Source organism: Sinocyclocheilus rhinocerous, unplaced genomic scaffold (genome assembly GCF_001515625.1).
Source record: "Sinocyclocheilus rhinocerous isolate Xijiao unplaced genomic scaffold, SAMN03320098_v1.1 scaffold2780, whole genome shotgun sequence".
Classification (NCBI taxonomy): Eukaryota; Metazoa; Chordata; class Actinopteri; order Cypriniformes; family Cyprinidae; genus Sinocyclocheilus; species Sinocyclocheilus rhinocerous.
The window spans coordinates 243439-270861 of record NW_015628683.1 but is presented as its reverse complement, the minus strand read 5'-3'; the positions used below and the strand labels follow the sequence as shown (position 1 = coordinate 270861).

The 27423-nt window shown below is 42.4% G+C and overlaps 4 protein-coding genes across 6 annotated transcripts in view; 2 read left to right on the top strand and 2 right to left on the bottom strand.

Moving 5' to 3' along the window:
• Window positions 1–3060, top strand: part of LOC107737991 (uncharacterized) — a 3915-nt gene extending 855 nt beyond the window's left edge. The window contains exon 2 of the mRNA XM_016549646.1: window positions 2393–3060. Within this exon, the coding sequence (XP_016405132.1) occupies window positions 2393–3042 (650 nt within the window). The 3' untranslated portion in view covers window positions 3043–3060. The remainder of the gene's footprint in view (window positions 1–2392) is intronic.
• A 2278-nt stretch (window positions 3061–5338) lies between these two features.
• On the top strand, window positions 5339–6413 carry LOC107737989 (G-protein coupled receptor 4-like). Its single transcript, XM_016549644.1, has one exon. The coding sequence runs from the start codon at window positions 5523–5525 to the stop codon at window positions 6411–6413; it is 891 nt and encodes a 296-aa protein (XP_016405130.1). The 5' UTR covers window positions 5339–5522.
• A 2262-nt stretch (window positions 6414–8675) lies between these two features.
• Window positions 8676–10845, bottom strand: LOC107737988 (uncharacterized). The gene is made up of 2 exons (XM_016549643.1): window positions 10780–10845; window positions 8676–9919 (listed from the first exon to the last, which is right to left on the bottom strand). The coding sequence occupies exon 2, from the start codon at window positions 9916–9918 to the stop codon at window positions 8980–8982; it is 939 nt and encodes a 312-aa protein (XP_016405129.1). The 5' UTR covers window position 9919; window positions 10780–10845; the 3' UTR covers window positions 8676–8979.
• A 2057-nt stretch (window positions 10846–12902) lies between these two features.
• LOC107737987 (cyclic AMP-dependent transcription factor ATF-4-like) lies at window positions 12903–19070 on the bottom strand. Of its 3 annotated transcripts, none has more exons than XM_016549641.1 (4): window positions 18913–19070; window positions 17435–17800; window positions 16542–16911; window positions 12903–13501 (listed from the first exon to the last, which is right to left on the bottom strand). In XM_016549641.1, the coding sequence occupies exons 2-4, from the start codon at window positions 17688–17690 to the stop codon at window positions 13144–13146; spliced, it is 984 nt and encodes a 327-aa protein (XP_016405127.1). In that variant the 5' UTR covers window positions 17691–17800; window positions 18913–19070; the 3' UTR covers window positions 12903–13143. The 3 variants fall into 3 exon arrangements, with proteins under 3 accessions (XP_016405127.1, XP_016405126.1, XP_016405128.1); XM_016549640.1 differs by lacking the exons at window positions 12903–13501; window positions 16542–16911 and adding exons at window positions 14885–15856; window positions 16377–16504 and having other exon boundaries at window positions 17563–17800; XM_016549642.1 differs by lacking the exons at window positions 12903–13501; window positions 16542–16911 and adding exons at window positions 14885–15853; window positions 16377–16504 and having other exon boundaries at window positions 17563–17800.
• Window positions 19071–27423: the final 8353 nt, after the last annotated feature.

The following is a 27423-nucleotide window of genomic DNA, read 5'->3' as shown; positions in this document are numbered from 1 at the left end:
TATTCGGACTATTGTAGGCTGGTCACCGCTGCGGAGTAACACACACCTGCGTGAATCGCCAGAGACATAAGCTTAGAGAAGTAGATCCGGTTGGAATGTTCTTCCGCGGGATGTGTGCAGTTCTGTTTATTAACCGCTAGAGCGACAAAAGTTACATAGTGCTGCTTTAAGACTGGTTTTGTGCTCCAGGGTCACATATTGTAATAGAATACAATTAGTTGTAATTAGAAATATGACAGAAGAGTTTGCTACTACCACAGTTTCTATGGGAGAATACATACCAGAAGTTAAGGTAGCACTGAGATTTTAGCAGAAATATAGTCTGTTCATTCCTATGGGTAACTGTGGGATTGACAAGAAGTTGTCAAAAATTGTCCAAAAATTGAGTTTCTGCTGGATTTAATGCATATATCATATTGTTTACACATTACTATATTTCGTTGAGATGTCAAATGCCGTTTGGATGCTACTTTTTCACTAGACTGGCTGGATTATACCGCATCTCGAAACAAAGCTTGCATCTTTCCAGCTGTAACATTGTCTGTGATCCTTATGCAGATTATACAGATATAGATTTGCAGTCAAAGCACTATAAAATCACTTACAGTTTGTGATGTGACTGCTGTGCAAGAGTTTGCACTGCTTCATCTTTCAACAAAAGTTATTTGTGAATCCTGTATTACACTGTGACTCATTAAAAAAAACAACAACTCTGTATTTACTTATAATTGAGGCGTCAGTGCAGGTTAAACTCGTGGCATTAGCAGCCCTCGAGGTGACAGTGTTGCACTGCAGCAGGTCAGGGATGCGTTCTGCTCCAGTGCATTAAACACGTCTCCAATGATACAAATGTTACACCACACATGAAGATCCTGAAGATGTTCATTAGCTGGTTCAGTTGTGTTGGATGAGGGTTGGGGTCTTTAGGATCTTTACGAACAGTGCCGGTATAGGACTAATACTGCCTTCAAGAGCTATCAGAAACTTCCTACTTCTGAAAGAAGTGCTTTGTTGTCGGAAAGAACAGAAATCATGGTGGACAGCCAGCCTATTCATTCTTGCCTGTTTCTCGGGGATATCTTATTAAAGCCAAAAGGTATAGATCAGAAGATATTTAGTCAATATCCATCAAAATGTAGCGTCACATTCATTGGTAACCATATAAACATTCACAGTGCTATCTAGATATGTTGTGTCCTCATATCTTCCGTCTGTGCATAACTTACGTCATTTTGACATGTTCTCCAGTTTCATAATGAGGAAAGTAGCAAATGCATGCTTGAAAAGTCACTTAATGTCACTCCATCATGTGCCGACTACAAGCACAAATAAAGAGAACTACAAACACGTACACTATACTGACAAAAGTATCCTTCTAATGAACAGGTTTGACTACTTTAGTCATTTGCATGAGTACAAATCTGAATGTTGGAGCATATAATGATATTCCAGGGAATTGTGTGCTTCTCATTTCACAGCAGCAGTTTGGACAGGAGCCTTTTCTATTCTAACACAACAATGCCTCTGTGTATAAGGCAAGGTTCAGAAAGAAATGATTGATTGAGTCAGCGTGGAAGAACTGGACTGGACTTTAAATGCAGACCTTGAGCCAAAAACTCATCACCAAACACCTGTGACTTATGGATAGTCATTTTAGACACTTCCAAAACTGTTGCAACAGAGATGAAAATACAGCTTTTAAACACATGAATTATGTTTCCATCTTTGTTGCCACCGTTTTGGATGCATAGGGTGGGGTGGGGGTGTCCAATACTTTTGTCCATATAGTGTATGTGATGTACATGACACAGACGGTTATAAAGGGGTTATATTTCATCTGCAACAACTTTGTGAACGTTTATTAAGAGCAGGACAGATGCAAACTAATCATTAAGCAAAATCACAAGCAGGTTCTGCATGAAAGACTCACAACTGGCAGATCAAAGAATTGTTGAGTAGAATAAATGAAATGAACTTAAACTCTGACTGTTCAGTTAACTTAATTTGATGTATGGTGACGTGCAACCAAGCGGTTAAAGATGCATTTTTATGACATTGCAGTTTGCTCATATGTATGTACTTTTTCCTTCATAAAAAAAACCTGTAATATAAGAAGGTGAATTGAGATGCAACTGATGTTTTGTCAGTTTCAGGAGGAGTTTCTGAGGTCTGTAACTTACAGCGTGTCTTTAAAGGACAATGACCTCTTATACAGTATGTCAAAATATCAAAGACCGCTGCAATCCTCATGACCCCTTTAACCTGATTATATGAGGTTCTCAGAGACAAACTCTTGGAATCATTGTCAGATATGGCTTGGTCGTCATTCTGGTGATGAAGTATCTCGAGTAGATCTCGAGTTCATGTTGATAACAGTTATTCTCGTCCGCAGCTCATTTCATCATCATGTCAAACACCTCGGCTCCGAGTCTGAACTCCAGCGTCTCTGGGTGGCGTCGTCCGCTGTGGTACCAGTATGAAGTGTGTGCGGAAGCTCCTCATTGGTTCATCTTCTACTTTGGAGTGAAAGTATTGAACCTGGTTGCAGGATTCCCAATGAACGCACTCGTGTTGTGGCAGATTCTGAGGAAGAAGAGCGAAGGCTCGACGTCAGACATCTTCATTTTTAACCTTTCCATCCTCGACGCCTATTTCGGCGTCATGAACGTGAACGAGGTCTACAGCGGCGTCATCCTCTCGGCCTTCTTCATCATGGTGTTCTGCAACCTCTCCATCATCTGGGTCCGGAAGAGCGCCGCAGGGAAAGAAGTCATGAACCCGGTGAAGAAGAAGGCCTTTAAAATGGTGATTATCGTCCTGGCCATCATCGTTGGGAGCTATCTGCCTCCTGTGGCTCTGATGCCGTTTGCTTCCACCTTCTCGTTCATGAAGCTGCATTGTAAGGTTCTTCTCGGCGTCTTCTCCATCATGGACCTGAGCTGCACCGTCGAGCCTTCGCTCTACATCTCTAAGATGGATCGATCCACGTTCTGTCAATGCCTGCAGAGTCCCTCCAAGAAACCCAACAGCGTGAGCGTCTGAAATGAAAAACTGTCTGATTTTATGTGTGTGATTGTAGACCTTTGGGTTGTCATTGTATCTTTCTGTGGTTCTCAACTGGCGTGTCTCAGGTCTGTCGTGATTGGTCACTGAAAGAGGGAAAAACACAATGTTAAGTGCAAAAAAGTAAACAAAAGTAAACATTTTAACAGTAACATAGACTCATCAACCAAATAAAGAAAAGAGAAAACACCTTCCATATGCATAGCTTCTGATAACGTCAAAGGTTGTGTGTCCATCAAACTCTACAGTATTTTGGCACAAATTCATCCTACAACAGTAAGATTTCTCTTTATAGGGGTAAAAGTCAAATTAGACATATGGATCAACTTGGACGGGGTGTGTGACGCTCTCATCCTCAAACCATGAACAAAACTACACACTCAAAAACTGCATAACTTTCACTCACTCTGAACTGTCTGCTGCAGAGAAACACTTCAATTTGGTTAAAGTCATGTAAATAATTTTTCATCTTACTGAGCCTTTGCAGGGTCTTCTTATTACAATATTAATACATTTCAATGTTTAATATGTAAATTGTAGCGCCGTGTTGCATGATGCTGGGTTTATGGTTGGAGTACTGCTCTTATCTGAAATGCTGATTTGATCAAAACCAGTAGAGAAGCACTGATTTAACGAAGCGCTCTCATCAGCATGTTGACTTCATGAAACTGTGCCGGTTGTTGTGTTTTCTGTGTCGTGTTTCCCCAGACGTCTCCTGTTCGCCTGTTTCTCCGCTGCTCGTTTAACTCCTCGTGACTCTCTTCTGATTGATCTTCAGACTCCGGGAACAAATCTGAACTTCACTTTCTTCTCCTCACTGTTGTGTTTGTGTCAGATAACCTGATTCTTTTACTTCTCACAGATTAGATACCAGCTTTCCAGATGCATAATTAAGAACATTAACGAGTCACTAATTAAGACGTTAATTAAAATGCCTGGGGATTAATTAAGAACGGACTGAGGTGGCACAGATGGTACGAGCTTGTAGATGATGCTACGAGATTAATTAACATGAAAAACATTTACAGTAGAAGCTTGTGTTGTCATTGATCTCGGACTGCTAGAGATGGTTTAATAACCCAAGCATAATAGACAAGAAATATGAACAGTTGCTGTATTTTCTGATGCATAAAGGAACTCCAAAAATGGTATACTTACTTGTCTGTGTTCACTTATTCTTCCATTCTGAATTATAGCAGCCACATGTGTAAAACCTCAGAAATGTCAAAATAACAGAAGAGGGACATTTATCTTCAGTGAAAACTGTAAAGCACACAGATTTGATATGCCATACACGGCTCTACAAATGAGCATATGAAAAAACCTGAAACATTCCTAAAACTCCACAGCTTTACATGAGATGAACACTAAGTATATAAATGAGCACACGAGTACAGCTTCAGAGACAAAGATCTATTCAATCTCAAACTCCACTGATGCTGTTTGTGTAGAAAATGAACATGAAAGGAAAAGTGTCAAATGCATAAATGTTGCATTACGTAGGTTCGTCATCAGTAAGGGAAACAACGAAAGCTTTACTAAACTCCCATGCATTAAAACGTCTGAATGAGTGAAATGAACGTCAAATGCACACTGTAGAGTTCTCACACATACTGATGAAACTCACTGTTGTCCTGTACAGGTTTACATGTGGACTGAAACACGGAACACTTGCATCATAGACCGAAAAAAACAAACTGACATTCAATCCGAAATATCAAACATGCATCAAATATATGTATGTGTGAGAAATGAGAATATACAAGTGAACAGACCAGTCACTGGATCAGCGTCTGTATAAAATCACAACAGGATTCGAACTAAATTTGGAGTAAGTTTTGGTTGCGCTCACCGGTAAATCAACTGAAATAAAACAGTGTTTTGGTACATGGTGAACATGGAAATATTTATCGCTCTATAGAGTAGTTGTGACAGTCGAGGGCTCTTCTATGGTAAGGCTTGTCTGTGGCAGAGAGCCAGAAATGTGTATTTGCAAGATGTTACGGTAGATTTGTTTCTTGCATCACCTGTTTACGTGAAGCTCATGTTACATCACGAAATTCGTTCGTCCCCTTTCATCGAACAGCAAAGACTTTATCGCAAACAGACCCTCCTCTCCATCCAATCCCAGACGAGATCTTCTTGTTGACCCAAAAGAACCGCAACAATTGGTTGCATCCAAAACGTCCCACCTCTGTCTCCCGCGGGAAGAGCTTTTCTCGGAGCGCCCCGAGAGAGACGCCAAACTGACGACGCGTCCAAGTTGGGTTCTGTTCAGAGAAACGTCGACAATCGTACGGAACTATAGCAGACACCTCCGTATTGAACAAGCGATATTTAACTCGATGAGGCAAACTCTTCAAATCATTGTTTGTGACGTGTCTGAAGTTCACTAGATATAACAGTCGCTTGTCAAAGACAGATCATCATAACAGACGTCCGCAGCTCATTTCATCATCATGGCAAACACCTCGGCTTTGAGCCTGAACTCCAGCGTCGCCGGGTGGCACCGTCTACCATGGTACCAGTTCGAGGCGTGTGCGGAGGTTCCTCACTTGTTTCTATTGTACTTTGGAGTGAAAGTATTGAACCTGGTTGCAGGCGTTCCTCTGAACGCCCTCGTGTTGTGGCAGATTCTGAGGAAGAAGAGTGAAGGCTCCACGTCAGACATCTTCATTTTTAACCTTTCCATCCTCGACGCCTATTTTGGCCTCATGACGCCAGTCGACCTTTCCAACCGGCTGTACTTCAACGATCCGTCCGTCTGGTACTCGGTGCGTTTCGCCTACGGACTCAAAGACGTGACTCCGTTATTTCTCACCTGTATTTGTCTGGACAGGTACATCGCTGTGGTCCATCCCATCCTCTTCACCGGGATCCGTGACACTCGCATCCGGATCGGCGTCTCGGTGCTGGTGTGGGGACTCATCCTAGCCTACTCTCTGACCAAAACCTTCTTAGGCGTCATGAGCGTGAACGAGGTCTTCAGCGGCGTCATCCTCTCGGCCTTCTTCATCATGGTGTTCTGCAACCTCTCCATCATCTGGGTCCTCAGGAAGAGCGTCGCAGGGAAAGAAGTCATGAACCCGGTGAAGAAGAAGGCTTTTAAAATGGTGCTTATCATCCTCGCCATCATCGTTGGGAACTATCTGCCTCCTGTGGCTCTGATGCCGTTTGCTTCCACCTACTCTTTCGTGACGTTCCGCTGTAAGATCAGCCTCTGCGTCTTCTCCATCATGGACCTGAGCTGCACCGTCGAGCCTTTGCTCTACATCTCTAAGATGGAGCGCTCCGCATTCTGTCAATGCCTGCAGAGTCCCTCCAAGAAACCCATCAGCGTGAGCGTCTGAGGTGTGTGTGATTTGAGACTCTTGGACTGTCTGCGTCTCGGTCTAATCCAGGGATCTCCAGCCCTGCTCCTGGAGAGCTACTGTCCTGCAGACTCCAGTTCTACAACACCTGCCTGTAATTATCTAGTAACCCTGAACACCTTGATTAGCTGAAATCTGCAGGACGGTCGCTCTCCAGGAGCAGGGTTGGTGACCCAAACATGGGCCTCAGGTCTGTTGTGATGGGGCACTGACAGCATGAAAAGCGCGGTCAAATAATACAATAAAACTAACCATATTTAATCATTATGACAGCAATTTCCATGTTCTTGTTGATGTCAAAGATTGTATCTCCATCAAACTCCACATTATTTTGGCACAGGTTTATCTTCATTTTTAAACACCATGAATGAAACTTCAAAAAATTCAAATAAAAAATACAGGCCAGACAACATTAAATACACACATAAACAGGATGAAGATGGTTTGAGCTGAACACACTTTGTTTTTGCAATGAATTACTCACTGTGGAGAACATGAAACCACTTGGCAACCATTTTCCTATGAAGTCCATGTTCATAATTCTGTATCTCTCTGGGCCTGTTCAGGGTCTACGCACTGTAATATTGATACATTTCAATGTTCGCTTTTGTTACAATTGTAAATCCCTGCATTGCGCTGATGTAAAATCTTAGACTCTGATTTGATCAAAACCAGTAGAGAAGCACTGATTTAACGAAGCGCTCTCATCAGCATGTTGACTTCATGAAACTGTGCCGGTTGTTGTGTTTTCTGTGTCGTGTTTCCCCAGACGTCTCCTGTTCGCCTGTTTCTCCGCTGCTCGTTTAACTCCTCGTGACTCTCTTCTGATTGATCTTCAGACTCCGGGAACAAATCTGAACTTCACTTTCTTCTCCTCACTGTTGTGTTTGTGTCAGATAACCTGATTCTTTTACTTCTCACAGATTAGATACCAGCTTTCCAGATGCATAATTAAGAACATTAATGAGTCACTAATTAAGACGTTAATTAAAATGCCTGGGGATTAATTAAGAACGGACTGAGGTGGCGCAGATGGTACAAGCTTGTCGATGATGCTACGAGATTAATTAACACGAAAAACATTTACAGTAGAAGCTCACGTAAGCTTGTGTTGTCATTGATCTCGGACTGCTAGAGATGGTCACATTAGGACAAGAAATATGAATATTAGCTAATGTGTGATACATAAAGGAACTCCATATTTAACATACTTACATGTCTGTGTTCACCTGTTCTTCCCTTCTGATCTATCGCAGCTGCATGTGTGTAAATACTGCGAAATATCAAAATAAGACATTTATCTTCATTTGAACAGTGTAAACCGTGTAAAGCACACCTAACTCTATAAACAAGTATATAACAAATAAGCTCTAAAAACGAGTATATGACAAAAACATTAATATGTTTTATATTTTTAAAATGAAAACGAAAAGAGCGTTGTGTTTTATATTTTGTTTTGTTAAGTATACATTCAGTGAAGGCAATCAAAATATGTACGTGTGCCTAAAATACATTTTTGTGGCTATTAATATGTTTAAATGAAAAGAGGCAGTGGTGTTTGCCATCATATTTCATTTTATTGTAAATACACCTCCAGTGCTGTTCCATTTGTAGAATTACTGGAAGTCCAAACTTTGTGTGCTTGGTATTGAGGAACGGCTAAGATCTCCTTAAAAATCAATCATTTTTCACAAATGTGTATACAGATATTTCTAGTGGTCAACCGATATTTGACAGCCGATGCCGATATCTTAGAGAACAGGGTGGCCGATATAAAGCCGATATGTATCATTTTTATTTATGCACTGCAAAAAATGATTCCCTTCTTTAGTATTTTTGTCTTGTTTTCTAGTATATATATTTACAAATTCTGGAATTAAGATGCGTTTACTTAACAAGTAAAATGACTTATTTTGTGTTGTTTTCTGAAAATATTATTCAAATTTTGTTAGTTTTTGCTTAAAACAATCATAAATATCTGCCAATGGGGTAAGAAAAATAATCTTAATTCAAAGGCTAAACAAGATTATTTGTTTTACCCCATTGGCAGATGTTTTTACTTGTTTGAACAAAAACTAACAAAATGTGAATAATATTTTCAGAAAACAACACAAAATAAGTAATTTTACTTGTTAAGTAAACATATCTTAATTCCAGAATTTGTAGATATTTCTACTAGAAAACAAGACAAACATACTAAAGAAGGAAATAATTTTTTGCAGTGTGTGAGATCAGGTGCTGACAAAATAAAAGTCCCGTCTCGAACACTTCGGCTGATGCCGATATTTGAAAAATGTCAAATATCGGCTGATATAACGGCCTTGGCAATATATCGGTCAAACACTAGTTATTTCTGCCATTCCTATAAACATTGCTGATTAAATCGACAGAAAGCTGTTAGCGCTAGGGTTGAAAAGGGGTGGAATATTTCCGGTAAATTTCCGGAAACTTTCCAAAAATTCCCGGAAGATTAAAAAAAAAAAAAATCCTGGAAACTTTCCAAAATTACTGTATTGTTTCCGAAATTTACTTTTTGCAACCCTAGTTAGCGCGGGGTAACTCTGGCACAGATCTCGTGGAGACTCTCCCTGCTGGCTGGCGGACCGCTGACGGACGTCACGTAACCCGGATAGCGGTCAAAGAACTCCGGAGCCGGACAGCTGAGGCTCGTCTCCGCTTCATCAGGCGAAGAGACGAGCGGAATCAGCTTAGCATGAGCGTAATCAATCTCAAAACCCTCAAAAATAAGCCCCACCCCCCAGGCGCCAAGCCCCGCCTCCAGAAGCCCGGACACCTTCCGAGTGGCCAGCGCCAGCCGCCGATAGTCGCCCTCCTCCAGCCGGAAGATGTCACTGGAGAGGGGCTTCCGCGGGACCAGAACGGTCAGTCCGGGCGTGTTGGGGAACGGCGTGAGGAAGGCCACATGCTCTTCATCTTCCCAAACTCTCCACTGCTTCTCTTCTCCACGCACGATGCGTGGGAACAGCCCGGGGTCAGACGGATCGCCCAGAAAGGTGTTGTTGGGCGCCGCGTTCGGCTTTGGCAGCTGAGCCCGGATTTGGCTCCTGATGGCGTCTAGATCCTCATCCGTCCAGCGCGGCCCGCTCTTGGAGCTGACGTATCCGGGATCGTACGCCTGGAAATCCTCCTCCGCAGCGAGGTGAGGTTTCCAATCCGACTGCAGGCCGTGGAGCGGCACCACGTGGAGCTCGGCTCCGGCCTGTTTGTTCGGAGTATAGACCAAAGCGCAGCGCTGCACCGCCAGACTCTCACACAGCTGGTGCGCGACGGATCTTGCGCCCAGGAGCAGATGCAGAAATGCATCCTCAGGTAAGTGGAAGAGGCTGGCGGTGCCGCCGAAGCTCTTCTGGGTGACGACAGCGACCCCTGGAGTCCACGGGGAGGAGTGCAGATGCGCCGACAGCTCTGACGTCTCCCAGATCACAGTCCGGTCCTGAAGCCCAGACACCAACGACGACGACATTCTGGGAGTGAAAGGAAGGAGGAGGCGGATATTAAACCTCTTAACTGTCACCCGTCGCCTCAGAGGGACACCTAAATGTGCTTCTCTGTATTACAAATAAATCCTAATCTAATCATGACAAACTATATGTGACCCTGGAGCACAAACCCAGTCATAAGGGTCAATTTTTGGAAACTGAGATTTATGCATCATCTGGAAGCTGAATAAATAATCTTTCCATTGATGTATGGTTTGTTAGGATAGGACAATATTTGGCTGAGATACAACTATTTGAAAATCTGGAATCTGAGGGTGCAAAAAAATCTAAATATTGAGAAAATCATCTTTAAAGTTGTCTGCATTTATTTGATCAAAAATACAGTAAAAAATTTGAAATATTATTACAATTTAAAACAGCTGTTTTCTATGTGAATATCTGTTAAACTGTAATTTATTCCTGTGATGCGCAGCTGTATTTTCAGCATCATTACTCCAGTCTTCAGTGTCACATGATCTTCAGAAATCAGTATAATATGCTGATTTATGATCAATAAATTTCATTTTAATTATATAGTTTATACTGAATAAACTGTGATACTTAAAAGTTTAAAAAAAATTAGGAGTAAGATATAAAAGAAAACAAATGAATACTTTTACGCATTAAATTGATCAAGTGACAGTAAAGACATTTATAATGTTACAAAAGATTCTGTTTCAAATAAATGCTGTTCTTCTGAACTTTCTGTTCATCTGTGAATCCTGAAAAATACAATGTATCACAGTTTCCTCAAACATTGCATCATAATAGCATGCTGTTCAACACAACTTCTAAACACGCATAGAGTAGAAATGCTCTCCAGTACGTTATTTCTGTAACGTTACCTTCCTAAAACACCTCCGAGTATGAGAGAGCACACAGCGCAGTTCAGAACCCGCCGCGGACTGATTCTCTCTCTCTCTCACACACACACTCTCTCTCACACACACACACACTTAATCTCTTAACAAAGCTAATGTCATATTAACCCAATGAACTGAGCAGTCGGATCAGATTCTGTCCTTCTCTGAATATGAAAAGCATCAGACTCTTGGTTAGAAACCCTGAGGTTCATCATGAAGACCTCACTGTGGGCGAGCTGGAGCGATTGCTTTGACAAATGTGTGTTGTGTCCTTCACTGCATGTGTTACAGGAGCAGACTGGGTTCAGTTCAGAGCCGTGAGAAACCCTGCGGTCCAGACGAAACACACTCTGTTCCTCAACAGCAGCACAGCTCTCCACAAACTCACATGCAGATATTTAGGTGAAAAGGTTTAGAGATATGTTTAAATAAATACCTTTTAAACTAGATATTCACTTCAATGGTCCTACGATGTGACAAATGTGTTACATTTCAAATATTTACAAATGTCACAAAAAATTGCAAATGTTCCATATAGTCTAAAGATCTTAGTCTATTAAATCTGCATGCAAATATCATATAAGAGAAGAGAGAAGTTTTAATTTAGATTGAGCAATTAAGCTTTTCAACATCCACATTTAAAAGTGTCTGCTAAATGACTAAATGTAAAGCTTTATGTTTTATACTGATCATTTCTCTTCTCCTGAGCTTGGAAGTTGTTTTTATGCTTCACTTCATTTGAACACCTGATTAGAAACATTTTCAGCGATCCCAAAGAGTTTGAGTTTAGAAAAACATATCTGAGTCATATTTTAAGGTAATATGTCAATTCAAAAATTGTTTTCTTTTAGAAAATAGACCCATTGGCTACTTCATGATAATTATGGCCATTCTGCTCATTTGAGTTGATGCAAGTTTATCTAAACTGCAGTTCAAGATGGATTTCCTCTTTTTCCCCTTTAAAACCTTTTGGAATTTTGAAAAAAAAAAAGGGATTTCCAAAATTCCTTTCTGTTTGTAAAGCACTTTGAACTGCATCAACTTGTTTGGAAAAGTGCTATATAAATAAACGTGCTTGCTTGGATGTAGTCAGGAAAACTCCCACATTTGCTTTGAAATTAAAAACGTGAGCAGATTGTTTTTGTTTACAGGTGAAGTCTGTTCAATCAAATTCTGAGAATCTGAGGGAAATGAGCGTCTCCTGAACGATTGCAGTGAACATACAGATCAACCACCGTTCAGATATTCTCTCATCCATAATTGATCTTTACAGAAAACATATTTGAAGTCAATTCCTCTGAAAATCATATTCTTCAGTAAAGGGGATTGAGAAACAGCCCACATATAATCATGAAGTTTGACCAACTCTGTAAAAACAAACAGCAGGTCAGAACCAGGACACCGTGACCGTTTGAACATAAAGGACAAAATCAACCATAACATGAGCCGAGTCTGATTTTAGCATTATTATAAAAACCTACATGTCACAGATCAATCCGAGAACCTTGGGACAACAACGGTTCATAATTATATATGGAGTACTAGTTAAAACTACTGCTGCATTCTTTAAATTTGACCAGATGCATTTTAATATCAGCTCATGCATGTTTTTCACATGCATTCTAATGCGCAGTACACCTATAGCCACATTACAGGTCTTTTTCATGAACCACACACACATTAGATACATGAATGCACTCTAATTTACCTACGTTGTGTCTAGGGTTGCAAACAGGTGGAAAATTTCCAGTAAATTTTGGACACTCAAAAACTTACCGGAAATGTTCCACCCCTTTGCAACCCTAGTTATGTCCAATAGACACTAAAGATGTTTGAGAAAATCTCAAGCGTTTCTAGTAAAAAAACAAACATATCCAGCCCGCAGGTACTACCATTACTCTTTTAGTTATTACTGCCAATCTTTATACTCGTTTGGTATTTGTGTTTTACTTTAGATATCTTTAGTCCTGAGGTGTGTTGGGTTGGGGAAGAGGCAGGTTTTGGGGGCGTAGTCGTCGTCAAATGTGTTTTTTTCCTTTATTACAATATGTTTTGTGTACTTTACCAAAAAAACAAACAAAAAAGAAACCAGCCCACAGAAGACATGATTTTGATGGCGTCTTTAATAGAAAACAGCAAAGCGATTTTACAGCCAACACACTACACCGTGACAGATCTAGCATGTTTAGCCAGTTTAAACCGCACAAGTGAAGCCTATTTACAAGCACTAGATTCAGTGTAACAACTCTGACTGACGATGAGCCCCTTTCTGGACGATAAACGACTCGAGTGAATGTGAGAGAATGCATGAGTTTAGATCAGAAACACCAGGGTAAGCATCTAACCCTAACCAGAGCTGACAGCATCCGGGGCTTTGGCTTTGCTCCTGCGGTGTTTGGAAGCCCGAACCTCCTCCATGAGATCCTTCAGATACCGGATCTCTCGGCTGATGGACTCGGCTTTCTCCTGGAGCTGGCGGTTTCTCGTCTCCAGCTCAGCGCACTCGGAGCTCAGCGTCTCCTGCTCGGTGCGTTTCTTCTGCCGGTAGCGCGTCGCGGCCGTTTTGTTCTGCTCCATCTTCTTCAGCTTCTTCTCCACCACTTTAGGAGCACCGGGCACGGCTTTCACAGCATCCGGCTCGGGTCTGGAGTAGGGTTTGGTTCTGGAGGAGCCTGCGGGCTTCGGCGAGGGTTCGGGATCCGAGATCCCGCTGTCGCTGTCGGACGGATCGGCACCGCTCGCCTCTTCTTTGGGAGTCAGCAGCAGTACGATGTGGGATGGAGTCAGCATGATTTCGGCGGACTCCAGTGTGAAGCTGGGATCCGGAGGCTCAGACTTGACCTCTTCTGGCTCCTGAAGGTCGAGGGTCAGCGGAGGCAGAAAGGGTGCCAACACTTTTTCACACCACTGTATATATTTTGTTCTTGTATTTTTAATGGGTTTATTTCTATTTTGTATTGGTGTATGCTACTGTTTTTGTATTTGATTCCTTTTTGTTTGTAAAGCACTTTGAACTGCATCAACTTGTTTGGAAAAGTGCTATATAAATAAACGTGCTTGCTTGGATGTAGTCAGGAAAACTCCCACATTTGCTTTGAAATTAAAAACGTGAGCAGATTGTTTTTGTTTACAGGTGAAGTCTGTTCAATCAAATTCTGAGAATCTGAGGGAAATGAGCGTCTCCTGAACGATTGCAGTGAACATACAGATCAACCACCGTTCAGATATTCTCTCATCCATAATTGATCTTTACAGAAAACATATTTGAAGTCAATTCCTCTGAAAATCATATTCTTCAGTAAAGGGGATTGAGAAACAGCCCACATATAATCATGAAGTTTGACCAACTCTGTAAAAACAAACAGCAGGTCAGAACCAGGACACCGTGACCGTTTGAACATAAAGGACAAAATCAACCATAACATGAGCCGAGTCTGATTTTAGCATTATTATAAAAACCTACATGTCACAGATCAATCCGAGAACCTTGGGACAACAACGGTTCATAATTATATATGGAGTACTAGTTAAAACTACTGCTGCATTCTTTAAATTTGACCAGATGCATTTTAATATCAGCTCATGCATGTTTTTCACATGCATTCTAATGCGCAGTACACCTATAGCCACATTACAGGTCTTTTTCATGAACCACACACACATTAGATACATGAATGCACTCTAATTTACCTACGTTGTGTCTAGGGTTGCAAACAGGTGGAAAATTTCCAGTAAATTTTGGACACTCAAAAACTTACCGGAAATGTTCCACCCCTTTGCAACCCTAGTTATGTCCAATAGACACTAAAGATGTTTGAGAAAATCTCAAGCGTTTCTAGTAAAAAAACAAACATATCCAGCCCGCAGGTACTACCATTACTCTTTTAGTTATTACTGCCAATCTTTATACTCGTTTGGTATTTGTGTTTTACTTTAGATATCTTTAGTCCTGAGGTGTGTTGGGTTGGGGAAGAGGCAGGTTTTGGGGGCGTAGTCGTCGTCAAATGTGTTTTTTTCCTTTATTACAATATGTTTTGTGTACTTTACCAAAAAAACAAACAAAAAAGAAACCAGCCCACAGAAGACATGATTTTGATGGCGTCTTTAATAGAAAACAGCAAAGCGATTTTACAGCCAACACACTACACCGTGACAGATCTAGCATGTTTAGCCAGTTTAAACCGCACAAGTGAAGCCTATTTACAAGCACTAGATTCAGTGTAACAACTCTGACTGACGATGAGCCCCTTTCTGGACGATAAACGACTCGAGTGAATGTGAGAGAATGCATGAGTTTAGATCAGAAACACCAGGGTAAGCATCTAACCCTAACCAGAGCTGACAGCATCCGGGGCTTTGGCTTTGCTCCTGCGGTGTTTGGAAGCCCGAACCTCCTCCATGAGATCCTTCAGATACCGGATCTCTCGGCTGATGGACTCGGCTTTCTCCTGGAGCTGGCGGTTTCTCGTCTCCAGCTCAGCGCACTCGGAGCTCAGCGTCTCCTGCTCGGTGCGTTTCTTCTGCCGGTAGCGCGTCGCGGCCGTTTTGTTCTGCTCCATCTTCTTCAGCTTCTTCTCCACCACTTTAGGAGCACCGGGCACGGCTTTCACAGCATCCGGCTCGGGTCTGGAGTAGGGTTTGGTTCTGGAGGAGCCTGCGGGCTTCGGCGAGGGTTCGGGATCCGAGATCCCGCTGTCGCTGTCGGACGGATCGGCACCGCTCGCCTCTTCTTTGGGAGTCAGCAGCAGTACGATGTGGGATGGAGTCAGCATGATTTCGGCGGACTCCAGTGTGAAGCTGGGATCCGGAGGCTCAGACTTGACCTCTTCTGGCTCCTGAAGGTCGAGGGTCAGCGGAGGCAGAGCCAGGCCCAGCTCTGTTGAGCCGAACGGGAGCGAATCCAGGTCCAGATCCATCTCGGTGTCCAGACAGGCCAGCAGCTCTTCTGGAGAACTGGGAGGCTCGTCTGAATCACATGTTCCGATGAGAGAATCCAGGTCAAAGTCATTCAGGTCTAACTTCTCCGTCATCCAATCCATGCCAGAAAACACATCGCCTGCCGGAGGAAAAAGAGAGAATTTTACTAAACGCTGGATTAAAAATCTAGGTATAGAAACTGCAGCAGAGGAAAACACCCTTAAACACTGCTGCTCAACTAGTGACACTCGTCTGTGCAACGCACTAACCTGAACTCATCTGAAAACGCTCGGTTGAGCATTACCACTAATTAACTGGAATGAGCTACACATATAAACTGCAGTGTTCACCTACAAAGAGTACTAGTGATCTCTGAAACCCAATGTGCACCACAACACACTCCAAAGCAACTGCGTTTACTACTGTTTGGTGATATTTTAGCATCACTGGGATACTATTTGTGACCCTGGAGCACAAAACCAACACAAAAATGTGTTAATTTTCTTTTTACTTTACACTTTTAATTAAGCTTAATAACCCTGGACCCATTCAATTTACCCACACCAAAAGCAATCACAACACTGACCAAGGCCTTGTTTTGCATGAGTGTGCTGCATCGAGCTTCCAGTGCAAACGTGCAGCGGTTGAGTGTAAAGCCTCACCTTTGCTCTGCTCGGGCTCGGTTTGCGGCGGCCAGGAGAGCACCAGCAGCTCTGACTTACACCCTACAGAAGCGTGACGAGAGGGAGAGAGGGGCGAGAGAGAGGAGGAAGAGGAGAGGGGCGACAACCACCCCTCCGGGCTTCGGCGAGGGTTCGGGATCCGAGATCCCGCTGTCGCTGTCGGACGGATCGGCACCGCTCGCCTCTTCTTTGGGAGTCAGCAGCAGTACGATGTGGGATGGAGTCAGCATGATTTCGGCGGACTCCAGTGTGAAGCTGGGATCCGGAGGCTCAGACTTGACCTCTTCTGGCTCCTGAAGGTCGAGGGTCAGCGGAGGCAGAGCCAGGCCCAGCTCTGTTGAGCCGAACGGGAGCGAATCCAGGTCCAGATCCATCTCGGTGTCCAGACAGGCCAGCAGCTCTTCTGGAGAACTGGGAGGCTCGTCTGAATCACATGTTCCGATGAGAGAATCCAGGTCAAAGTCATTCAGGTCTAACTTCTCCGTCATCCAATCCATGCCAGAAAACACATCGCCTGCCGGAGGAAAAAGAGAGAATTTTACTAAACGCTGGATTAAAAATCTAGGTATAGAAACTGCAGCAGAGGAAAACACCCTTAAACACTGCTGCTCAACTAGTGACACTCGTCTGTGCAACGCACTAACCTGAACTCATCTGAAAACGCTCGGTTGAGCATTACCACTAATTAACTGGAATGAGCTACACATATAAACTGCAGTGTTCACCTACAAAGAGTACTAGTGATCTCTGAAACCCAATGTGCACCACAACACACTCCAAAGCAACTGCGTTTACTACTGTTTGGTGATATTTTAGCATCACTGGGATACTATTTGTGACCCTGGAGCACAAAACCAACACAAAAATGTGTTAATTTTCTTTTTACTTTACACTTTTAATTAAGCTTAATAACCCTGGACCCATTCAATTTACCCACACCAAAAGCAATCACAACACTGACCAAGGCCTTGTTTTGCATGAGTGTGCTGCATCGAGCTTCCAGTGCAAACGTGCAGCGGTTGAGTGTAAAGCCTCACCTTTGCTCTGCTCGGGCTCGGTTTGCGGCGGCCAGGAGAGCACCAGCAGCTCTGACTTACACCCTACAGAAGCGTGACGAGAGGGAGAGAGGGGCGAGAGAGAGGAGGAAGAGGAGAGGGGCGACAACCACCCCTCCGACAGAGCGCTCTCCTCATCTTCGTCCAGAAGGGGCCCAAAGGGGTCAGCCATCAGAGATGAGGGCCCCAGGATCAGGGCCCCCACGTCCTCCAGACTCACCTGAGACACCACAGACATGGCAGAGGGTCAGAGGCGAAGCGGAGCGGGTCAGGGGTTCTGGTGAGCTGGTGAACGGTGTGGTTATGCTGTCTACAGCAGCAGAGCTGTGGGTGGATGCCACAAGGGACCTGAAAGAAACCAGGCGAGACGACGTTACAGAAACTGAGCAAGACACTCACACCTGACCGAAGAACCAAGGTGGAAATGAGACTTTTTCAAGTGACCGCAACTGATGTTTTGAATTGAAAACTAACTGGGGCTGGAAATTGTTTCATCAACACTAATATCATCAGTATACTTATTTAATCCCCCCCCCGCGCTCTTATGTATTTGTGTTTTAAGTGAAGCACCATTAAAGTCTGAATTAACTGCCCCAAGGGAATTAATAAAGCTCTAAACTAAATCATGATTTTTTTTATTAATTAAAAAAAATGGGCCGTATTAATTGGGAAACTCATTCACAGGATTCATTTACTCAGACTTCACAAATCACACTCCTACGCATGTACTATTATAGCGTTATGAAAATCACTTTTTTTTTTTTTTTCAGAACAAAGAGGAACCGGTTCTCTTTTCCCAACCCTTGCTGGAGGGAAGATTCAACGGAACAAAAATTTTATTTTTAATTCACTTCCTCGCAGTGGATAACCAGTTGTAAAACCAGTCTCTAAACGCCTAAAGGCGTTCCAGTTAAACCGGCCTATCAAACTAGATGCCATCTGGGAGGAACTCGAGCTGCCCACACACACACATTCGCTTTCCCATCACTAATATTTACCAGCCCTAAACGCCTCTTCCTAGCAACTATTATTAGTAGTTCCACTAAGCAGGAATTTCCCCGACAACATCTCCTAATATGGTCATGAGTACGGGAAGCCCCGCCCCCTGGTTCATGCGCGAGATGAAGGTGTCCCTGACGCACTCGCGCCATTTTCAGCGCCGGAGGGAGCGCGCGCGCGCCATTTTGAGGCGCCACGTTGCCGCTTCGCGACAAAAACCGAATGTTTATTTCATGGATTAGCGCGTGTCAGTTTGGCGAATGATGACGGAAGAATCAAAACAAACGGAGATCGTTCGAAAACACTTTACACAGCAACACTGTGAAACTGTTAAACGCCAAACTAGGCTAGTTGTTAAAACTAATACTAACAAATACAACCGCTTTCAAAAACTTCGACGAGCTCGTGACATACTTAAGTTAAGTATGACACCACTAAAACAAATACTGAGAAATACTTACGCCATTTTGCCAAATAGAGCCAGTGCGCTTGACCGCTGCACTGCCGGATTCGCCGCTGCGATTGTTGCCGCTGCAAGCCGCTAGACTGCCATGATCCCCGCGGGAGAGCTGCGTGCGGAGAGACTTCAGCGCGGGAGAGAAAACAGAGAAACGGCAGCGCTGCCGATTATATAGGCGCGCATCACACCCACACAGTGCGCTTCCGCCGCGCGTATCACTCCGCCAGTGTCTGCTTGCTGATTGGCCTCTGCGCCGGTCAGTATTTACCAAACAAATAGTGCCTAAATATTTACGTTCTCACGGGATGTGGGGTCATGCGCGCGCTCAGACACGAAACAAAGTCGTCGTTAATACAAGATAGTCCGAATAAATGACAGATTTTAAGAGCGATATAGGCCTACTTTCAGATTTTATTGACAAGCGAGGTTTATGCTAGGTTAAAGTAGCTAATTCTTACTCTTACGATATGGTTAGCTATTCATGGAGACAGATTGGACAGTGTTAAATACACATGCAATGCTCAAAATATGCCAGTACTTCAGGAAAATCTTTTATTATTATTATTTTGACACTTTTGCAAAGGTACAACACAAGAATGCATGCCTACTCGAGAGTAAAACAGCTGTAAGAAACTGCAGGATTCTGACCTCTAGTGAACATTAAGGAAGCGACAAGGTTTTAAAAAGTACACTATAATGTACTTAAAGTGCTCTGTTTTCGCGCACTAATTTTGTACTTAATATAGGCCTACTAAAAATTATTCTTTAGTACTTCTTAAGATCATCTAAGTGTATTCAACTGTGCTATTTTGGGACACCATGAATACGAACTAAAACGAGCTTTTAACATATTATCTCTATTTAAAAAATGTATTTAGTCACAAAAGTATATTGGCAATATATATTAAAGGTATATTGTCAGATATTTTGACAATTTTTTCAGAAAACAAGACATAATATCTGAAGTCATTTTACTTGTAAAGTAAATTCATCTTGATTCAAGAATTTTTAGATACTTATACTAGAAAACAAGACAAAAATACTAAGCAAGAAAATAATTTTTTGCAGTCATGCTAAAATTCAGCATTGATCACAGCAATAAATTACATTTTAACAGATATTTATATATGTTAAAATGTAATATATATATATATATGGATCTTATAGAAGTGCAACCCTCCATCAGTGCGTCTCGAGTGTTCACGCAGCTTCAGCAGAAGATCATGTTGCATGCAGACAGTTTTGAAAGAATCTTAATTGCCTACATCTTAAAAAACGTGGAAAATAGCTTAAAGATATAGTTCACCCAAAAATGATTATTCTGTCATCGTTAAAACTGATGTTTCAAACCTGTATGAGTTTTTTCAGCTGTTGAATATAAAATAAGATATTTTGAATAATGTGTGTAGCCAAACAGTTGCTGGTAGCCATTGACTTCCATAGCATTTTTATGGATACTATGGAAGTCAATGGGTACCGTCAACTGTTTATTCACTAACATTCTACAAAATATCCTCTTTTGGGTTCATCAGAAGAAAGAAACTCATACAGGTTTGAAACTGATAAATGAAGACAATTTTCAGTTTTGATGAACTATCGCTTTAATTCAACACATTTTAATAACACTTTAAAAAAAACAGATTGTCAGTCTCTGTACTCGGTTCACACTAGTAACTTTCAGTTTTACAGCAGCAGTATCACACAGGTCTCTGCTTTCATTTCCATTTATTAATTCCTTGTTTCTCAAAATACACATTCAACATTTTTTAAACAAAATTTCAAAACTCAGTCACTGTTATTCAGTCAAACAGTGTATCTGCAGTCCGAGATGATTCCAGACAGAAGTGTTATTGTCCCACGGCACACATCAGCTCCCAGACGTTAGAGATTTGAGAAATATTCCTTCTGGAACTTCTGGAAGTACTTCTCAGTGAAGACGGATTTCTCCTCCTGTTTGGAGACGGGTGGATCGGGCCGATGACATCAGGCCGATGACGATGGTTTTAAGTAGGTTTGAGATTGTCTGAGCAGGTTTGAGGGGTTTTGAGCAGGTTTTAAGTAGGTTTGTGATTGTCTGAGCTGCTTTGAGGGGTTTTGAGCAGGTTTTAAGTAGGTTTGTGATTGTCTGAGCTGCTTTGAGGGGTTTTGAGCAGGTTTTAAGTAGGTTTGTGATTGTCTGAGCTGCTTTGAGGGGTTTTGAGCAGGTTTTAAGTAGGTTTGTGATTGTCTGAGCTGCTTTGAGGGGTTTTGAGCAGGTTTTAAGTAGGTTTGTGATTGTCTGAGCTGCTTTGAGGGGTTTTGAGCAGGTTTTAAGTAGGTTTGTGATTGTCTGAGCTGCTTTGAGGGGTTTTGAGCAGGTTTTAAGTAGGTTTGTGATTGTCTGAGCTGCTTTGAGGGGTTTTGAGCAGGTTTTAAGTAGGTTTGTGATTGTCTGAGCTGCTTTGAGGGGTTTTGAGCAGGTTTTAAGTAGGTTTGTGATTGTCTGAGCTGCTTTGAGGGGTTTTGAGCAGGTTTTAAGTAGGTTTGTGATTGTCTGAGCTGCTTTGAGGGGTTTTGAGCAGGTTTTAAGTAGGTTTGTGATTGTCTGAGCTGCTTTGAGGGGTTTTGAGCAGGTTTTAAGTAGGTTTGTGATTGTCTGAGCTGCTTTGAGGGGTTTTGAGCAGGTTTTAAGTAGGTTTGTGATTGTCTGAGCTGCTTTGAGGGGTTTTGAGCAGGTTTTAAGTAGGTTTGTGATTGTCTGAGCTGCTTTGAGGGGTTTTGAGCAGGTTTTAAGTAGGTTTGTGATTGTCTGAGCTGCTTTGAGGGGTTTTGAGCAGGTTTTAAGTAGGTTTGTGATTGTCTGAGCTGCTTTGAGGGGTTTTGAGCAGGTTTTAAGTAGGTTTGTGATTGTCTGAGCTGCTTTGAGGGGTTTTGAGCAGGTTTTAAGTAGGTTTGTGATTGTCTGAGCTGCTTTGAGGGGTTTTGAGCAGGTTTTAAGTAGGTTTGTGATTGTCTGAGCTGCTTTGAGGGGTTTTGAGCAGGTTTTAAGTAGGTTTGTGATTGTCTGAGCTGCTTTGAGGGGTTTTGAGCAGGTTTTAAGTAGGTTTGTGATTGTCTGAGCTGCTTTGAGGGGTTTTGAGCAGGTTTTAAGTAGGTTTGTGATTGTCTGAGCTGCTTTGAGGGGTTTTGAGCAGGTTTTAAGTAGGTTTGTGATTGTCTGAGCTGCTTTGAGGGGTTTTGAGCAGGTTTTAAGTAGGTTTGTGATTGTCTGAGCTGCTTTGAGGGGTTTTGAGCAGGTTTTAAGTAGGTTTGTGATTGTCTGAGCTGCTTTGAGGGGTTTTGAGCAGGTTTTAAGTAGGTTTGTGATTGTCTGAGCTGCTTTGAGGGGTTTTGAGCAGGTTTTAAGTAGGTTTGTGATTGTCTGAGCTGCTTTGAGGGGTTTTGAGCAGGTTTTAAGTAGGTTTGTGATTGTCTGAGCTGCTTTGAGGGGTTTTGAGCAGGTTTTAAGTAGGTTTGTGATTGTCTGAGCTGCTTTGAGGGGTTTTGAGCAGGTTTTAAGTAGGTTTGTGATTGTCTGAGCTGCTTTGAGGGGTTTTGAGCAGGTTTTAAGTAGGTTTGTGATTGTCTGAGCTGCTTTGAGGGGTTTTGAGCAGGTTTTAAGTAGGTTTGTGATTGTCTGAGCTGCTTTGAGGGGTTTTGAGCAGGTTTTAAGTAGGTTTGTGATTGTCTGAGCTGCTTTGAGGGGTTTTGAGCAGGTTTTAAGTAGGTTTGTGATTGTCTGAGCTGCTTTGAGGGGTTTTGAGCAGGTTTTAAGTAGGTTTGTGATTGTCTGAGCTGCTTTGAGGGGTTTTGAGCAGGTTTTAAGTAGGTTTGTGATTGTCTGAGCTGCTTTGAGGGGTTTTGAGCAGGTTTTAAGTAGGTTTGTGATTGTCTGAGCTGCTTTGAGGGGTTTTGAGCAGGTTTTAAGTAGGTTTGTGATTGTCTGAGCTGCTTTGAGGGGTTTTGAGCAGGTTTTAAGTAGGTTTGTGATTGTCTGAGCTGCTTTGAGGGGTTTTGAGCAGGTTTTAAGTAGGTTTGTGATTGTCTGAGCTGCTTTGAGGGGTTTTGAGCAGGTTTTAAGTAGGTTTGTGATTGTCTGAGCTGCTTTGAGGGGTTTTGAGCAGGTTTTAAGTAGGTTTGTGATTGTCTGAGCTGCTTTGAGGGGTTTTGAGCAGGTTTTAAGTAGGTTTGTGATTGTCTGAGCTGCTTTGAGGGGTTTTGAGCAGGTTTTAAGTAGGTTTGTGATTGTCTGAGCTGCTTTGAGGGGTTTTGAGCAGGTTTTAAGTAGGTTTGTGATTGTCTGAGCTGCTTTGAGGGGTTTTGAGCAGGTTTTAAGTAGGTTTGTGATTGTCTGAGCTGCTTTGAGGGGTTTTGAGCAGGTTTTAAGTAGGTTTGTGATTGTCTGAGCTGCTTTGAGGGGTTTTGAGCAGGTTTTAAGTAGGTTTGTGATTGTCTGAGCTGCTTTGAGGGGTTTTGAGCAGGTTTTAAGTAGGTTTGTGATTGTCTGAGCTGCTTTGAGGGGTTTTGAGCAGGTTTTAAGTAGGTTTGTGATTGTCTGAGCTGCTTTGAGGGGTTTTGAGCAGGTTTTAAGTAGGTTTGTGATTGTCTGAGCTGCTTTGAGGGGTTTTGAGCAGGTTTTAAGTAGGTTTGTGATTGTCTGAGCTGCTTTGAGGGGTTTTGAGCAGGTTTTAAGTAGGTTTGTGATTGTCTGAGCTGCTTTGAGGGGTTTTGAGCAGGTTTTAAGTAGGTTTGTGATTGTCTGAGCTGCTTTGAGGGGTTTTGAGCAGGTTTTAAGTAGGTTTGTGATTGTCTGAGCTGCTTTGAGGGGTTTTGAGCAGGTTTTAAGTAGGTTTGTGATTGTCTGAGCTGCTTTGAGGGGTTTTGAGCAGGTTTTAAGTAGGTTTGTGATTGTCTGAGCTGCTTTGAGGGGTTTTGAGCAGGTTTTAAGTAGGTTTGTGATTGTCTGAGCTGCTTTGAGGGGTTTTGAGCAGGTTTTAAGTAGGTTTGTGATTGTCTGAGCTGCTTTGAGGGGTTTTGAGCAGGTTTTAAGTAGGTTTGTGATTGTCTGAGCTGCTTTGAGGGGTTTTGAGCAGGTTTTAAGTAGGTTTGTGATTGTCTGAGCTGCTTTGAGGGGTTTTGAGCAGGTTTTAAGTAGGTTTGTGATTGTCTGAGCTGCTTTGAGGGGTTTTGAGCAGGTTTTAAGTAGGTTTGTGATTGTCTGAGCTGCTTTGAGGGGTTTTGAGCAGGTTTTAAGTAGGTTTGTGATTGTCTGAGCTGCTTTGAGGGGTTTTGAGCAGGTTTTAAGTAGGTTTGTGATTGTCTGAGCTGCTTTGAGGGGTTTTGAGCAGGTTTTAAGTAGGTTTGTGATTGTCTGAGCTGCTTTGAGGGGTTTTGAGCAGGTTTTAAGTAGGTTTGTGATTGTCTGAGCTGCTTTGAGGGGTTTTGAGCAGGTTTTAAGTAGGTTTGTGATTGTCTGAGCTGCTTTGAGGGGTTTTGAGCAGGTTTTAAGTAGGTTTGTGATTGTCTGAGCTGCTTTGAGGGGTTTTGAGCAGGTTTTAAGTAGGTTTGTGATTGTCTGAGCTGCTTTGAGGGGTTTTGAGCAGGTTTTAAGTAGGTTTGTGATTGTCTGAGCTGCTTTGAGGGGTTTTGAGCAGGTTTTAAGTAGGTTTGTGATTGTCTGAGCTGCTTTGAGGGGTTTTGAGCAGGTTTTAAGTAGGTTTGTGATTGTCTGAGCTGCTTTGAGGGGTTTTGAGCAGGTTTTAAGTAGGTTTGTGATTGTCTGAGCTGCTTTGAGGGGTTTTGAGCAGGTTTTAAGTAGGTTTGTGATTGTCTGAGCTGCTTTGAGGGGTTTTGAGCAGGTTTTAAGTAGGTTTGTGATTGTCTGAGCTGCTTTGAGGGGTTTTGAGCAGGTTTTAAGTAGGTTTGTGATTGTCTGAGCTGCTTTGAGGGGTTTTGAGCAGGTTTTAAGTAGGTTTGTGATTGTCTGAGCTGCTTTGAGGGGTTTTGAGCAGGTTTTAAGTAGGTTTGTGATTGTCTGAGCTGCTTTGAGGGGTTTTGAGCAGGTTTTAAGTAGGTTTGTGATTGTCTGAGCTGCTTTGAGGGGTTTTGAGCAGGTTTTAAGTAGGTTTGTGATTGTCTGAGCTGCTTTGAGGGGTTTTGAGCAGGTTTTAAGTAGGTTTGAGATAATTTGAGCTGGTTTGAGGGGTTTTGAACAGGTTTTAAGTAGGTTTGAGATTGTCTGAGCTGGTTTGAGGGGATTTGAGCAGGTTTGCTGGTGTTTAAGCAGGTTTTAAGTAGGTTTGAGATAATTTGAGCTGGTTTGAGGGGTTTTGAACAGGTTTTAAGTAGGTTTGAGATTGTCTGAGCTGGTTTGAGGGGATTTGAGCAGGTTTGCTGGTGTTTAAGCAGGTTTTAAGTAGGTTTGAGATAATCTGAGCTGGTTTGAGATTGTGTGAGCTAGGGTTGGGCCGATAGACGATGCCATCGTCCATCGCCGATGGCTGATTGATATCACGATTTTGAGCCGGCATCGTGATTCCCCCCCCTCCCCCGCAATCCGCAATGTCCCAATACCATGTTCGGAAATACGAAATGGGAGGAAAATATGTATTTCAATACTTTCTCTCGCAGTTTTATCATTGGGTAATTATACTGTATATAAATTGCGGGCATCAGGGAGCCGCTATTATGCCTGGCATTGAAAATGCTTTTGAATGCATGATCGCTTTTTAGTCCCCCACGGGTTTTGAGCAGGTTTACAGAGGTTTGATTGGATTTAGGGGTCTTTGGGCAGGCATTAAGTAGGTTTGACATTGTCTGAGCTGGTTTGAGGGATTTTGAGCAGGTTTTAAGTAGGATTGAGATTGTCTGAGCTGGTTTGAGGCGTTTTGAGCAGGTTTGCTGGTGTTTAAGCATGTTTTAAGTAGGTTCGAAGAGTTTTGAGCAGGTTTGATGGTGTTTAAGCAGGTTTTAAGTAGGTTTGAGATTGTCTGAGCTGGTTTGAGATTGTCTGAGTAAGTTTGAGGGTTTTTTATAAGGTTTTATGGTGTTTAAGCAGGTTTTAAGTAGGTTTGAGATTGTCTGAGCTGATTTGAGGGGTTCTGAGCAGGTTTGCTGGTGTTTAGGCAGGTTTTAAATATGTTTGACGTTGTCTCAGCAGGTCTGAGGAGTTTTGAGGATGTTAGAGGAAGTTTGAGGAGGTCAGACTCACCCAGAGCAGACCGGATGTATTTGTGTTTGACCGTGTCTGTGCAGCTGCCGGATCCGCCTCTGAACGCTCTTTTTCTCGCTGCTGATCTACTCCATCAGCGCAGACTTACGAGAGCTGCTCTTCTTCTGCTTACGCTTCACTCCATCTGCAAGGAGACATATATAATGACGCTTTTTATAAATATCACTTTGCCTACTAGTGATTGGGAGAACAAACCTTCTTAAAGCTTCAAATCAACTGAACCAATTGCTTCGCAAAATAATGCACTGTTTCGAAGCACTCTTAACATCAAATGCTACTGTCAAAATTGTGTAAATGCAACAAAAACTCAGACTAAAACTTTTAAAAACCCACTGCAAATGCTTTATTAAAAGTATAACACATTAAATGCTATAAAAATAATAAAATACCATTAAATATGAAGTGTCTGTATAATATGTGGTTTTTAAAATATTTTATATTAATTTGCAGGGCTTGTTTTGTTTGTTTTATGGAGAGCTTGTAAACAGAGGCCAGTAAGACACTATTAACTACTACTCATCCTTTTAATTACACAAATGTCTCGTAAATTTGTCTACAAATTGATGAAACTGATCCGAGATTAGGTAAAAACCATAGACGCTGGTTTAATGGTTCGCTGCTGGGGGGCGATCTCAATGAACTCCCATGATTCACGGGTTTAGAGAGATCGCCCCCAATGGCAAACCAAAAAAAAGCGCCCATCATTATTGCCTACTAGTGATGTTCGGTTCTTGAACGAATCGTTCTTTTGAGCCGGTTCTCAGGAAGTAACCGGTTGAACCGGTTCACAAATCGGACTGAATCGAACTTTAGTTCCGGGTTGATGACGCGGGACGCACAGCCGAAGTATCACGTCCAACTCAAAAAGAACCGAATGAGCCGCTTCAACCAACTGTCGAAGTTTGCCGAGGATTACCGAGGACTCAACAAGAACCGAATGAGCCGTGGCGAAGTTTGCCGAGGATTACCGAAGATTCTGACGAGTGAGTTGACGATACTGAATCAGAATCAGAATCAGAATGAGCTTTATTGCCAGGTATGTTTACACATACGAGGAATTTGTTTTCGTGACAGAAGCTTCCACAGTGCAACAGAATGACAGTGACAGAACAAAAAACACAGATAATAAAAAATAAAAATAAAAAAATAAAACAAAATAGAACAAGTAAAATAAGGAATAAAAAATATACAAACCGACAATTGTATGTACAGGTATAGAACAATAGACAGTTGTATGTACAGGTATATTATGTGCAAATTGAA